The sequence below is a fragment of the Arctopsyche grandis genome, chromosome 2 (genome assembly GCF_051622035.1).
Source record: "Arctopsyche grandis isolate Sample6627 chromosome 2, ASM5162203v2, whole genome shotgun sequence".
Classification (NCBI taxonomy): Eukaryota; Metazoa; Arthropoda; class Insecta; order Trichoptera; family Hydropsychidae; genus Arctopsyche; species Arctopsyche grandis.
This window is the reverse complement of record NC_135356.1, coordinates 28746296-28763329: the sequence shown is the minus strand read 5'-3', so window position 1 is coordinate 28763329 and position 17034 is coordinate 28746296. Positions and strand designations below refer to the sequence as shown.

Below are 17034 nucleotides of genomic sequence, written 5' to 3'. Positions count from 1 at the left end.
TCATGGGAACGGGTTTTTCTAGAGTAGTTTCCCATTTCTTTCTGGAGTGAACCTTTTAACTATTAAATAATGGCTTCTATAAAAACGATCAATGGAAAATTCGCATAATCTTGAACTCGATTAATGGTAATAATACACTTCATAGTACGGCGCGGCACGCCTAGATAAAATCCAGCTTTGATAGGCGTATCTTCATGTCGTTGTTAGTTCGTACGATATTTTTTTCTTCTAAACGTCTTTAAATATGGGAATCATCGTTATGGATCACCGTCAAACCTATGTCAATACTCGGTTGAAATATCACTGAAAACGAGTTTTGCCAAGGATTGCGACGGTCTATATTAGCGCAGTCTATTTTCCGGTTGTGAATTGGCCTCCAAGATCGCGTGATTTAACACCTTTGGATTATTTTCTGTGGAGATATGCTAAATCGCTAGTCTGGCCGATAAACCAGAGACGATGGACGACTTGGAAGCCTTCGCCGCATTATTGCCGATATGCGGACCCAGCTGCTCGAAAAAATGGTCGAAAATTGGGCTTTATTCAAATACTAATGGCATAACATTATCTTCCAATAAAGCTAATACCATGGCCATTGCCATGATTTATATATACAGGCTATCGAATTTGCCCCCCACTCGAGCTGCGACGGTCAATTACATTTCGTTTCAGTTTCACATTTCATTTTGTTAAGAAATACAACATTTTTCGTGCGTATAACGCTCGGTAAATTTATTTTTGTTACTTTTGAGATCACGTTTCGTATTTTGAAATGTTTAAATTATTAAAATTGTTGATATTATTATTAATTTATTAATGGAATATGTATATATTTTGTCAATGGAAGTTTATATTTTTTAGACCAGAGCCACGCAACCTCTTGATATTCGCGGCACACATTGTTTACGACTCGTAGAGTTTATCAGCTACGTACATATGTACATATGTATGTACTTCATCGGCAGTCGTTAGCTAGTCCGTACATACATACATACATACATAGGTGACAAAACGTTAACTAACACCGGTTTTTTCCCTCACACGCGATCTCACTCGCACGCGTTAGATGGAAGTGATGCTCGCGGCACCAAAAATGCCGCGTCACCCGAGTTGCGATGCTCTGTTTTAGACGATAAAAGTAATTTTCAACGTTATGTTATGAACAGAAAAACTTACAGTAATATTATTAAAGACCTTGCATTGAATTATATTGTAATAATATTATATGGTTAAATAAGAAATAATTAAAAAAACAATAAAGAAATTATTTTACGTCCTTACAATGTTACAACACATTGCACGGATGCGACAGCATGCTCGGTTCTCGTAAGTGTCTCGCTATATCGGATCGCCCATTGTACAAATGATGAAGACCACAATGCTCGGAATCAAGTATGCATTGAACCTGTATACCAGTTGTTTGATAATGAACAGGGCTTATTTTCGATTGAGTTGTAAACTTCTGGATGTTTTCGCTCCCACGAGTCACAGGTCGCACGGTGACCCCAGCGGGTGTCCCGCGGTGACAAATCTGCACGAGAACACCCCAATCACAAATTAACATCTTTATGTTTCTCGCATCAGATATGACTCGTGTCTGTCCGGCCGCTTACACTTTTATTGCGCGCCGGCACTGCGCGTTTTTTATTTCTTATTTTTTTTTTTTTTACAAAATATACGTACGAGTTTTTTCGGTTATTTTTATTAAATTTTTATTGTGGCAGCGCGCATCCTCTTTTATGACTGATCAGGTATTTTGGAGGCTTTTATTGCGCGTCAGAGCCCTCCCGCCGCCCGGGCACACAGCTTCGAACGACTCTGTCGTCTTGTATTTTTTTTTTTTTTGTATTTCATCTTGTTTTTATTCTTCGGTTGAATCTTTTCAACTCGCTTTCGACTTCTCGTCATCTCTAAAAAATATCGTGTGCGATCGGATGCGGCGCCCGCTTCGTGATTCTGCGATTAAAACCAACGACTTATGAATGTGTCGTTAGTGGTAAAGCGCAATCTGCATCGGTGCTTGTCAAACTTTGGGCATTTGGACAGCTTGGACACCCACCGAATATATACATATACAATATCACACTCATCATCATCAACAATTAGACAAAAACATTTCAGAAAACAGTCTTATATACATACCATTATATTTTTATTTATTTTATTCAAACAATCAATCTATGTACACTTGTCATTACAGATCGCTCTGTAATGACAATTATACTATACATAGATCAAGAGACACACCAAATTATGGTTCGGTGATTATTGGTCACAAAGCGCACGCCCAAAAATCACTAACATTTCTATAATCGAACGTCTGGCAGCCGAAAAGTCCATCATACTAACGAGAACTCAAGTGCCAAATATTCTGTATTCACGATTTTCATGGCAAAAATTAGCTTTTGGGCGATCGCAATGTGACTAATAATCCAATTACCCAAATTATACATGACATCTTTGGTCAAACATAGCAAAGTTCATTGCAAAAATTGTATACAATACGATCATCAAATATTTATACAACAATCTTCCACAGAGACATGTATATGGAGAGAAATCCGCCAAACCTTGAGATATAATACAATAATTTTTGCGAGAGAAATGGGGAGGGAAAGCCAATTTTGCAGGAATCGTTTCAATGAAAATCAAAAAAAATGGCAAACTCTGATAGGAAACGACCGACCTGGTGACAAACTAAGGTCTGGCCAGCAGCAACCAGTGACCAGGCTTGAACTCATAACCACACTGACCATAGCAAAATATGCTAGCCATTAGTACATGCTGCTGGTTCTAGTACTTATTTTATCCAATTCAATCTCTTCACTCCACAATGCAAGCTACTCTACATACATACTTCATCTACATACATGCTTCGTTTCCTGGTTTAGTATTCCGAGCGTACAACGCTCCTCAATTGTATTGGACTCTTTGTAACATTTTGGCATTCAATGTCCAAGTTTCGCATCAAAAACTTTCATCTTCAGACAGTTCGTCTCCTTTTCTCACTTTCAGGCACATCAAATTTACTAAAAAAATAATGTGATAATACTGAATCTAATGACGAGACTTAATGTGATCAAAATCAATGTTTACAATTTTAATATAATCACAAATTATATAAAGAAACAACGTATGCATATGTATATACATAAGTGAGGCCAGGCATGCCAAATTACGAAATTAATCGAATTCTAATTAGAAATGATGTATATGTTACAGTCCAAGTATTTCTTTCAGTTGTAATATAATTGACTAGTTGGAATATATTTGATCTAGTCTAGTACCACCTACCGTTATAGTTGAAGTATATTTTCAGTTGTAGTTTATTTTGACTAGTTGGAATATATTCCGCCTACCCCACGTCAGTAGATTTATATGGAGAATTATATTCCAACTGGTGAAAATGAAAATGGTATATTACAACTGAAAATACATTTTAATTATAAATTGGTGCCAGGATAGATGGAGAGGTTAGGTTTGAATACTTTCTTAGAGTTATCGTAATACGGTACTCATTACCTTTATTCGTAATATCTAGCAAATATTAACGCATTATTTAATTCTAAATCATTCGCAAAAAGATCAGAACTGTCAAAAATCAATTGTTAAATTACAACTGGCGCACATTGTTGAAAGTTTATTTGCACTTGTAGAGTTATAATTTACTAGTTGAATTGTATTCGAATATGAATGATCTAAAACGCAAGTTGGAATATATTAAAACTGAAAGTACACCTGAACTTTAACATATGTATAGATAGCATACGAGAAGACTGCGTATAAGTGAAAGAGACGGACTCTATAAAATCCCATGGCGCGTAGTGTTTCACTTTTGGTAACGGTCGGTAAAATTTTCCCTACTTTGCCACATGAAATTTTACTTTAACATTGTGTCGTCATTATAGACTTTGAATCAAGAATGGGGAACGTAAGGATGCAGTTGAAATTTAAAATTGCAAGCTTGCCCGTACTGGATATCTACTGCACGCTTTTGAAAGCAACAAAAAATACGCCGCTCGGGAGGAAGACTGAATTATGAGTTATAAAATAAATTACAAGAGGTTTTTTTTTGCATTTTTTTTGTTCAAAGCAAAACAGCGCAAAAAATCAAACGATCAAATGAAGAGGCAGTAAAATACTTTATGTTCCGATGCATTCGCCGACAGCGCGATTAAAAAATAACAAGTAAGAAAGAAAGAAAGGAAAAAAAAAAGAAGGATTGCGATTCTAATAATACAAGGCGTACATTATTTACTCTGAGAATATTGCACGCAACGGTATTGCACATTTTACGGACCATTTATTATAATTTTATAATGTTCGAAATGGTGCTTTTCTAAATATATCAACGCCAACGCTTATGTTGAGTGGTTCAAGTGGATTTGGAGTGTCCGTAAACGTTATGTAAAATGAGTATAAAATTACTTACATATATGAATCGTAGTACATAAAAAAACAATACTTAATATATACATATGTATATGTATTATACATAGATAAAGTGAAAAAACCCATTGAAATATCAAATACAAGTACATGCATTGTTCCCATTGGTTGCCAAAACTTTCATTTAATATGATTATGTTAAGAAGTGAGTATCGGATGAATGATGATTTGCAATTAAAATAAACCTGGTTGTGGACAAGTATAAATGAACCCTATTTTTACTCAGTGAAGTTTTCTTTTATTAACTGGACTTAATGCGATTAAATTTAATATGACCAAATTTAGCATGATTACACTTGTATGATTAAATTGAATGTTAGTGAAATGAATGTAATAAAACTTAAACGAGCAATAATTGTATGCTACATATATACATATAGAAATATGTATATGCTTATTAATTTAATGTTTAAGGCGGGCCTGAAACTTTTATTCGATTTTGATTTATAAAAGCTTTTTTATTAAAAAACTTTTAATGAAATGAAATCAAGCCACTAATTTAAAGATCTCGATTTTGAAATAACTTATTTTATAAATTAATACGGGAGCTTTCTTCAACGAAATAGTAATATCAATAAAACGAATGAAATTAAATAAATCAATGTAAAAAATAAATAAAATTAAAAACCCCATCAATTCAAATGATGCCTAGTGTTCTGATAAAATGTGAAAATAGGAAAAAACTGCATTTATAACTGAATTTAACAGCCATTTGGAGCGGGGCAAGTTTCCAACGGGCCGTATTGGATATAAATATGTACATGATATCATTATATATGTATATGTATAATATCGCTATTCTGTGTGTCTGTTTGTGTGTATCTGCGATAACGCACGCCAATATATACGTCACACCTAAAACACTGTACAAATATACGAATATAATAACGAAAAAAAAACCTATTAAATTAAATTAAATATATTTAAAAGGTATTTGAAAAAAATACCTTTTTAATATATTTAATTTAATACACATTTCTTTTTTTTTTTTTTTTTTGTTTGTTATTTAATACCTTAAACCCTTTGAATGCCGACTAACGCCAATCGGTGTTTTGCCAACAACTCCATGGGCCTGAAAAACGCTGTAGGCGTCGTATTCTGAGCATGTACAAAGTAAACAAGAATACTACCCACTAAGTCTTTCCAGGTAGCATTGAAAACTAATGCATTAAACATGGGTCGTTTAATCCGTGTCAATGTTTTTAAAGACAGGTTGACACCGGAATCTCTGAATTTATAACCATAGCAGAATGTCTCGATGGAAATCCCTAACTGCTGAGTATTTTATATTGTGGCTTGGCATTTAGATTTCGAGCATTACATCTTGACAACAACGAAGAAGATGGAACTGGTTTTGGATAAATACATTCATTGATAGACTTCTTTTGTTTATTTTATATTGTTGCAAGATATATTAGAGAATCTAAACACACCTTTACAAAACTCGAAATCCTCAGCGGTAGTTATCCAGGGTTTGTTTGGATTAGCTACAATTTTTATACCTACTTTCTATTGGATTTCTAAATAATTCTAATTTGAAATGTTGACCAAATTTTCAGCGTTCCGGGCTTTCAACAGAAAAAACGTCAGCACTTAAAAGGGTTAATACTGAGTAAAATTGATGAGTGTATGTACAATAATGTTGATTATTATTCTGCAGCTATTATCATGGAGAACTTTTCACTGTTTTATTCAAATGAAGAAGAAGCTGTCGTACGCTGATATTAGGCTTTCAAAATACTCGGAATATCGTCGATATCCATCAAAGAGGAGCAATACCAGTGAGAAGAGTAAGTCCGTGTAGCTAAATCTGGGGAATAGTTCACTTTCTTAACCACAGCATACATTACCTAACTTATTCGTAGGTGAAATTCATTCTTAGACTTCTGAAAGGCCGATTAGAGTAAGATCCGCAAAAGGTTAGGCTGCTATTTAAGTACATACATGTGCTATGAATTGGAAAAGCTTCATAACGAGGAAGACGTGACCTTCCACGACGTCATCAAGTAAGATCAGCTACAATTTTTATACCTGCTTTCTATCGGATTTCAAAATAATAGCTCATGCGATGATATTTCATCGGGTACAACACTAGTGTTATGTATGTATGTGTGTAAATGGTGTGTACGTGTAAAAGTGGTACTGACTTGTAGTAGTCCTTCTTGCAGAAGATGTTGCCGTCCTTGGCGAAGCAGGTGAGCTCTGAGTCGAGTGCTAGATGGCACTCGCAACACCTGAGGCAAGGTTCATGCCAACGTCTTTCGACTGCTTGCAGGAAGTAGCGATCCTTGATGCGGCGACCGCATCCCGCGCACTGCTCCTGCCCGCGCTCCTGCCGTACCGCACCTGGCGAACACTGTGGCGGGGGCGGAGGCTCCGCGGGTCGGGGGGCGCAGCACCCGCACGCACCTGCACACCCCGCACACCGCGACTCGCACCCACCGCACCCCCGCCCACCAACGTTGTTGTTCTCAGCCACGCCGCGCTCGCACTGCTGCAACCATGACAAAAAAAAAAACAACAATTATATATATTTCGTTTCAGCACTGTTCACAGTAAGGAGAAACATCAGATGGTGTGAAAAAAGTAGCTGCTATAACTAGAACTATAGTCGAACCGATCTAGTACATAAAATATAGGGGAGAAGTACCATGAAAGGGCCATTCTCGATTGCCAGTTAAATAATGTCACCGAAATGAATATTGTTTATACTTTTATCTACATATAGCTTTTTTTGCTTCTGTCACTGGCCTGTTATTTTCTGCTGGTTCTTGGCCTGCTGGTGTTCACTTTGGTAGATTTAAAGATTGGGGAATGAGCATTAAGAATATAAAATCGAATACTAATACTACTTCTATGTCTGCCACTGACGTTGTTTCATCATTGCTAGGTAGCATACTAACTAGCTGGTTCGTTGTTTTGATTGTCCGATATTCGGATGCTTTTTTCGAATATATTATCGATTAATAGTGTCGTGTTTTTGCATTGTGTGTAGTGTTATTGGTGTTGCTTTCATTTTTGATAAAAAATTTGCAATTGTGATTTAAATACAGTGGTTAAACTGATTTCTGAAAATATATATCGATAAATTATTATATACTTAGTACGGTAAAAAATAACAAAAGAAGAAAGAATAAGAAAAAATTGTCATTTGTTATTTTTTTTTATTTGAATTTTTACAATGGGCGATTGTTGTAAAATGTGGCGTGAACTATGTGTCAATGCAATTGATCGTATTGAGAAAAGATTTTCATCCTTAGAGCAGTTAATACGAGGCTTGAATTCTCCTGTACTTATTAGAAGTGTTGTGCCTTCTCCTTCTGTTTCTCTCGTTGCTGATGCAGCCGTGAAGATGGGCAAAAAGAAAAGAAATAGACGTAAATCTGGTCTGCGAATTAATCATGAAAAACCTGGACAACCCGCATTACCTGACCGACCTTCGGCTGAACAACCTCCACTTAGACGTAAATTTGAGGTGGGAACAGCAGCTTCTGGAGTTATTGTTTCCGTCAAAAGGAATGTCAATATACATATATGGAAGCTCTCGTTGGACACTTCGTGTGACGAGGTTTTGACTCACGTTAGTGCCATCTGTGGATTAAAGGATGGCATTGTGGTTTCCCCTCTTAATGCACGAGGATCATATACATCCTTTAAGGTATCTGTTCCTGCTTCTGTCGCTGGCCTGTTATTTTCTGCTGGTTCTTGGCCTGCTGGTGTTCACTTTGGTAGATTTAAAGATTGGGGAATGAGCATTAAGAATATAAAATCGAATACTAATACTACTTCTATGTCTGCCACTGACGTTGTTTCATCATTAGAGCTGCGCCCAAGTGTTTCATTTGCTGATGTTTGTACGGGAGCTGCTAGATGTTTGAAGCCTGATATTAAAACTACGTCTGCAAGTATTAGTGAATCTTCTATGGAAACTTCCTCTTCCGTTTCGTCTCCGTTGGCTCAATCAAAACTGCCATTTCTTGTCTCAAAGAAAGTCACGCGCCAAACTGGGAGACCGAAAATTGGTAATTTATTACCAAAATGCACGAGGTCTCAGGACAAAGCTGGCTGCGTTTAATTCAGCCGTTTCTACTACATATTTGTGATGATATGGTAGCACTAACGGAAACATGGTTGACTTCATCATTTTTTGATGCTGAACTTTTTGATTCTTCCTGGAGGGTGCATCGTCGCGATAGAGTAGATCGACGTGGTGGTGGTGTATTATTTGCTTGTCGTGATTGGTTTCGGTCAGTCCGGATGACAAATTTTGAAACTCTATCTGGTGAGGACTTATGGAATTCATAACTTGAATTCCTGAAAATCATAATCGAGAAATAATATTACGAAATACAAAAACCTTGTAAACGTAGAATGAATTCAAGACGATAAACGATATATAATAATAATAATTATTATTAGTTGTTTGTGTATATATATGTTTTGTTTTTGTTATGTCTAATTTATTATTTTGTTTCTTGTCTTTTCTGTTATATTTTTGACCATTGTGGCGCATTAGGAATTCCTGTAATGCTATAACGGTCCAAACTTTATATAAATAAATAAATAAATATAGCCAGCAGCATAGATCGGTCGTTAAGCTTCTGCTTAGCGTTGAGAGGCGGCGGGTTCGATCCCTGGGCCCGAGCCTCGAATTTTTTTTTAATTTTTTTTTTTATTTATTTATTTATTCATATACATATATTTACAGGATATAATGTTTATTACAAAGTTGGACATGTATTCCTTATCAGTTAAGAGTAGCTCTTGTGCCTGATAAGGGAGCTACGATTCTATTATAAATTCTTAAAATCTATTATAATATTTTTTATATAAAAATTACATTAAAATTTTTCAGTGCAAGTTTTTTTTGAAAAAGTGTTTAATTTTTTAACAATACCATTAACAATACAGCGCAATTCAGAAGGGAGATTATTATAGTTATTTATGGCTTGGAAAATATAATGGTTTTGCATTTGTGTTGTTTTAAAATTTGGTGTGATAAATTGGTTTCCATTTCTCATTAGTTTATAAAATTCTTGATATTCTTTGTTATTTTTTTCTTTACACATTTTTATAATGGAAGCTTGCTTAAATATGTCATCGATATTTGGTACTGGAAATAGTTTAAAAAGCGATTTTGTCGAGAAAGTAGAGTTTTTTTTAAGTATTACTTTTATAATAATTTTTTGCGAAACTTTTACTGAATTTAGATTGCTTTTGTAGGATCCTCCCCAACCTATAATTCCATAGATAAGCAGAGAGTGGACAAGGGCATAGAACACATTTTTTATTATTTTCACATTTAAAATATTTCTTAACCTAACAAATATATATATACATTTCCTTATTCTCTTTACTAGCTCTGTAATATGGCTTGTCCATTTCATGTTTTGGTCAATGATAACACCGAGATATTTAATTTCAGAAGAAGAGTTGAATGAAAATGGATTTTTCAGAGAATGCTGTTGGTTAGACCTGGATTTGTGACTTCAGGTCGATCGTTTCCTATCAGAGTTTGCCAATTTTCTCTGATTTCATTGTTGAAACGGTTCCCGGAAAAAAAATTGGTTAAAAATCCCTCCTATACGATATCACCTATAATTTGTTATTAATTAATGTACAATAAATAAGTTTGTGTACAAATAGATGTCTCATTGATTTACGAGTTTTACAGTAATTCAGTGATTTATATAAAAAAAAATGCTGAATTGTAATTTGTAAATTTGTAATTGGCCAGGAAGGCGCATTGGGGTTTACCTGTAAGGCCTTCCTGGTATATATGTAAAATAAAATAAAATAAAATAAAATATGTACGTAGTAACAATAGATGAAGTTTTGTGATCATGCGAAAATTCGAACTCGTGATTTTGACTGATTAGAACTTAGAATCGATCACTGATCACGTTTTCATGATCTAGAAAAAAATGTGTGTGTATGTATTTTGGGGATTTTTTGAACACTGTTAGTCCTATCGAACTGAAACTAAGTATCGGTTAGTTTATTTCTTATCGATATGACGTAAATTTTTTAGTTGACCGGAAATGGTACCTCCCCTTATATAATACATACATAGGTGTCCTCTTTTTTTAAGTTTTTGAATACAATTATCTCCCAAGCCGCTTTCTGAATCGGACTGATTTTTTTTACATGTAATAGAAATTATAAATTTTATAACTTAATATTTTTTGAATATTTTTACCTGAACCGGAAGTAGTACTTTTAGTCTAGAGGATTGAGGTTTTTTATGTTTTTCTCAGAAATTTTTTGGTTTATTGAGCTGAAATTTCATATCTATAAGTTTGAGCTTAATACCCAATTATGTTTTACCCAATTTAGTAATCATCCCTCAACCGGAAGTGGCAGTTTAGATATGTTTTTTCTTGTGAAAATATTGATGAAATAAAACTTAAAAAAATATATATCTTAGAAGCCAACACCTATTTATTTAATGGTCAGGATAGGTTAGGTTAAGTTAAGGTGGGTCCTATTCATTTAAGATTAGATTCTTTGGGTCGGTATTATTCACTGTCTCACTGTCACATACGTGAACTGAGACAGCGACACCGCATATTAAAGTAAAAACGTGAAGGTAGATCGTATACTAAAGTAGATATGTGAAAGAAGACCGCGTACTAAAGTAGCACCGAACCAAGTCTTATGAATTTTGGCCTAAGCCTTCGGTTTGGAAACGATGATAGATTGCAAGTCTAAGACAACTATACATATACATAGAAAGTAGAAAAAATGGAAATAAAATGAACGCGAAAATATACACCCGGTACAATATATGTAGCATCTGTTACTATATACTATTCCACTTTTCATCTTCACATCTCACAATTGACATTTCATCTTAATTTTGCCAATTTATAATACAATATAAACAATTACGGCATTTGATGCGTAGGTAATTGCATAATCGCACGCATGTGTATCGCGCGTCGTTCGCAATTAACCTGTCAATGACCGCTTCCAGGTAAAATTTACATAATCAATTTACTTTTATGAGATCTGACATATTCGCACCGGTGCGAATATCCGAATTATATACTAAATTGCGGAATTTAATTACACACGACTTTACAACAGCTCTAATTAGCCATTCATTACGTATGTTGCCATTAACCACACACACACACACACACACACACATTGATTTGGTTATTTAAATCTTACGGATACTGCGTGGAAATATTATGCACTAAAAATATTTTTATTTATATACATACACTCCTGCTTTAGTGATTTGGGTGATTATAAATTACCAACTGATCCTGTTAGAGTAAGCCGATTTTGTCCGACACATAATTGTAGAGACCCTCCCTATTACTATTGTAATGCAATAATTAGTGTATAAATATAGATTGATAAAAATCAACATCTATTTATTTAATGTAATATTATATTACAGTCCCCTCTCCCTATAAATAGGTTACATACATAGTTATTATAATAGATAAATATGAGAATATTATTGTAATTGTAAGCAATTCAAAAGAAATTGAGAGCGCGTATCAAAGTCTATCATAAAAATCGGAAACGGCTCTTATCATATTATTCTGTTACGGTTTTTTGTTTTCAAAAACGATATAACTTTGATCGACTATTATTAATATTTTATTTTATTTAATATACAATTTGTATACATATGTATTTATTTATGAATTATTTTTTCTTCATCCACCATTCATCCACTTTTTTCATCCATCTTCCATATCATCATCATCATCATCATCATCATTTATAGTTGCTTTGGGCAACTCTCATCCATCTCATCCCATAAATTTTTCTAATTTCGTCTACCCATCTTTCTTTCGCCCTTTTACATTCTCTCGGGTACCATTCTAGCACTTCTTTTTTCCACCTTGCATCCTTTTTTCTAGCTACGTGACCCACTCACTGTCATTTCAATCTCTCCACTACCCAACCATTTGCATTACATTGTTTATACACCCTAGCATTGAACTTTAAGTTTTTCCTCAAAATTTATAACCTACATTCACTATAGTAAACAATTTCTTCCATTTTCATTCATCCTATATCTACTCGGTATATCTGCTTTATTTTTACTTACCTCTTATACAGTTCACATGGTTTTCGTGTTAGTGGTCATTTTTTATTTTAGTATACTGCAATGAGTTTTTCATTCACATTGCACAATCTTTTTCAACATCCTCTTTTACCAAAAAATACTCTATGCCAGTTAAATATAATATTATATAATAGAATATATGAGAGAAATTCATTGGCACGCGATGGTTTTTAAATAAAAATCTACAGAAAAAAAGAAATAACTTTGCGTTGGTTTTTATTATAATACATATTATTCGGTTCGAATACTCTTGAGCAGTTATGATAGTTTGGAAAAGCAATATTTAGTAAATACTTCAATGTCAACCAAAATTATGTTTGAAAGTGTTTGAATGGATGAATTTAGAACCCATTAAGCTGTCATATTATAGATTTTTTATCAATTATATTATAGTTTGATATATACATAGGTTACATCTTTCAGTTGTAATATATCCCGTCTAACCCACCTAAGTTGATTCATATACCGAATTACATTTCAACTAGTCAAAATATATTACAACTGAAAATACAGTTCAATTATAAGTTCGTACCAAGTTATGTAGATGGCGAGGCTAGGTTTTTGTGAAAACGTCACTCGATTAGAAAATTGAGTTGGAAAGTCACATTTTTTTTTGTTTTGAACACATTCTCAGATATATCGTAATACGGTACTCATTACCTTTATTCGTAATATCTAGCAAATATAAACGCATTATTGAATTCTAAATCATTCGTAAAATGATCAGAACTGTCAAAAATCAATTGTTAAATTACAACTGGCGCACATTATTGAAAGTTTATTTGCACTTAATAATTTACTAGTTGAATTGTATTCGAATATGAATACACTTCGACTGTAACATGTGTATGTTATGTATATATAAACAAAAATGTATCGATTTGATCATAAACACAAATAAACAAATTCAAAAATGGGTTATCACATAAAACGTTTGATTTTACGTAACGTTTTATCATTCGACCTTATTCAACGTTCGTTCGTTCAAAATCGTCATCAACTATACACTATACATAAATATGTAGCTGCACTAAGTGAAGAGCTAAACGATCCGTTATTGCAAAAATGGTCAAAAAATCGAAACTCACATGAACGCGATCTTCGCACTAGTATTGTCTCCTCTCGAATGGTCAACATTGACACGTTTAGCTAGAGAACAGCTGACCAAAACGGCCAGATTGAGGTTGACCCCTTGACCCCGGACAGATAGCGGAAAGCGAACCAGATTTGAGGCTGGGCTTTCAGGAAATTTCGGCTGTTAAACTGAGACTTAAACCCACATAAAGTCGATCACCCGTGTTAAATGATCAACGGGTCAAGAGCCTAGCACCTTGTTTTCGTCTGTGCGCGATAGCCCTGCCCTGGGCGTCAGGGGTCGTAAACTCTCGCCAGATACTACTGGTGGTATCACGAGTAGACACAGTGTCTACTCTCGACATTCGATATGAATTAGTATTTTCACACTTCTGAACATATACTTTAGATAAGATTTATTTTTGGTTTGAATTAGTATTATACACAGCCTATATAAAGACAGTATATTTTTACACAGCAATGTTCACTGGCATATATTTTATTTCAGAGAACTTGCTTGGTTTATATTACATACATAAAGCACTGCTTTGTGGAGTAATCTGTGGGTTTTGTTGGCCATAAAGGCAGTAAGTGAGGAACAAGGAGGCAAAGCTTGAGAGGCTTCAGCCCCACTTATCAAAAGAGTTGGGTATAGGCTTTTGAGCTCTTTTTCCTATTATGCTGTACATTAACATTAGAATAATATAATACTATGATTACTAACCAAATTAAATTTAAATTGTAAAATAGAAAATGATCAGTAGATCAGTAGCTGTTAAAATAGATTTAAGATGTATTGTGAACATAATTTCGTAATAATAAAAAGCATTTAAAAATCAATCAAAGAGTTATCAAATCTATTACTAATATTAGTTATTTTCAGAAAAAATATATTTCGTTTTTAAAAATATGGCCTCTGATGCAATTTAAGACTAATTAATGACTAGAGGTAGGATAGTCACAGTGCTATCCATTGTTCCATTGCTGTAAATCCTTTGTATAAATGGTTCGGCAAACCTTTAACAATGCATTTACAACCTTTGAACAATACGCGGCACCTTCTGGGTCCGGTGACTAAATGACTAATAACTAGACATCAGACGGTCGTTGAAGCAATACACTATACACTATTACAATAATACACTACAATACACTATAGACAATACACTGTTCCAATAGTGTTCAAAAAGAGAGAACAAAAAAATGTTTTTTTTGTAAAATTTACAATAGAAAAATCTTTTGTACTAATCTCATGTATACTAATAATTAAACACCAGATAGACACCGTTTTTCCGGGAATTGGGGTGGTTTAGCTCTATTTACAAAGCTAGAGTCCAAAAAAAAAACGTTCGGCGAACCTTTAACATTGCAATGAACAATACGCAGCACCCTATGGGTCCGTTTTTTTCAAGACGGCACATTGGTTATCCGGCCTTTACTAATAATTAGTCACCGGAGCCTGAGGGGGCTGTGTATTGTTCAAATGTTGTAAATTCATTGTTAAAGGTTTGCCGAACAATGGATAGCACTGTGACTATCCTACCTCTACTAATAATATCTCAAATGTATAATATACAAGGGTATGCAAAAAAAATCATTTGTAGCACACGTTTTTATTTCAGGCTGTTGTTAAGCACATTGATGTTTTTCTAAATATTGCAAACTTAGCTCTATATGAAGTTGAAGTTGAATTAGAAAAAGTTTTCCCGGCAGAATTGGCGAAAAAGTCTTCGAAACGAGAACGGCAAATCAAAAATATCTGGGAAAAATTCGAGACATATATATTTGGCAACAACGAAAGCAATCACAAATTGGTTCAGAACTTTCAGCTTTTATTTTTGACTTCTATTTTATTTCGATTACAAAATGATTTTCTTATTCAATATTGCAATGTTATAATCCAAGTTGTAAAACTACTCATCTTTGTTTCTAATTTAAATCAAAAGACTATAGTAGAATATATATAATAAATTGAGATAAAATAAGGGTAAAGAAATAAATGGGAAATAATTTTAAAAAATACGCCGCAAGGTTTCGAAGAAAAATCGATTGTTTAGTAGAACTACTACTTCCGGTTGAGATAAAAATATTTTAAAAATATATAAATATATGAAATATATCTATTACATGTAATAGAATTTCGGCTCAATATGTTAAGAGATATTTGAAAATTCCAAAAACAGGAGACATATAATATAAAGGGATCATCTACCACTTCTGGTCAATATAAAATTTTAAAAATTATATTAGACAGTTACAATAAACATTTCAGTAACTGATATTTTAACCAAGTTTCAGTTCGAAAGGAATAACGTTGTTCGAGCATTCGAAATTTCATCTATTGCTACTACATACATACGTACTACAATGAAGTAAAAAAAGGCAATAGTTGCAGCAGTACAAAACAAACTCACCTGGAAAAACTTATTTATAGTTTAGATGCCCGTCGTGTAATACGATGTAAATTATATATTATAGTATAATAAATTCGAGAAAGCGTTTTGTAAAACACCCACCGTTAAGAATAAGAGATCGTTTTGAAATGTGTCAGTCGGCCTTGCGCCACATACTACAATATATATAGTAATAAAGCAATCAAATATAAAATATGGCTATAAAATATGTGGTTTATATCGATCTTAAAAACACATTAGCTTTGCAGTTGTTTTGCCATTATTATGATATTAATTTTACTAATGCAATGATCACGCTGAAATATGTATGTACTTTAGCGCAAGATTAAACTGACTTACATGCCTGTTGTAATGATGATAGATTAAATACATATAAAAATTTTCTCACTATTTATATAAAAAAAATTTATGTATTTCGAATGCTTGACTTCAATGAAAATCGATAGAGTCGGTGGGTATTGCATATGTATATATTTTAATTAGAAAATTCGTCAGTTCATAAAAACGTCGAAAAATTATTGCATTAAATTATGAAAAATTGTGTATACATCAATATGTTCCTGGCTGAAATTATGTATTAGATTTTAAATTGCAATGTTAAATTTCATATATCGCAAAATAAATGACTCTATTTAACTTACTAACACGAAAGAGAAATGATTTTTTAATTTCAATTCATGTAAATATGTGTTCTAATCGCATAAATCGAAAAAAATTTAAATATTATTATAAAAATATATACATAAAAAATTTAACTAAAGAAATCATACCAATTATTTATATGCTAATTTTCAATCAACATTTAGGTCTGATTTTAAATGTAAAAATATAAAGAATTCAAATTGTCGAAGAGATTATTTATTATACATACTAAATTCATGGAAGAATAATATTATATTTGCCAAAAATATAAATTTGGAACGATTTAACGTTAAATACTTATGTTCAAAGCACAAATACATGAGAGGGCTTCAGAAAATATATCGAAATATTTTTTATCAATTT

The 17034-nt window shown here is 33.3% G+C and overlaps 1 protein-coding gene across 2 annotated transcripts in view; it reads right to left on the bottom strand.

Annotated features, from left to right (window-relative positions):
• Nucleotides 1-17034, bottom strand: part of LOC143922744 (protein apterous-like) — a 128195-nt gene that overhangs the window by 100035 nt on the left and 11126 nt on the right. Inside the window, exon 2 of one of the 2 annotated variants that reach the window (XM_077446083.1) lies at nucleotides 6597-6940. In XM_077446083.1, coding sequence (XP_077302209.1) covers nucleotides 6597-6940 — 344 coding nt within the window. Of the gene's footprint in view, nucleotides 1-6596; nucleotides 6944-17034 lie in introns of both variants that reach the window. The other variant, XM_077446084.1, reaches the window with a different exon arrangement.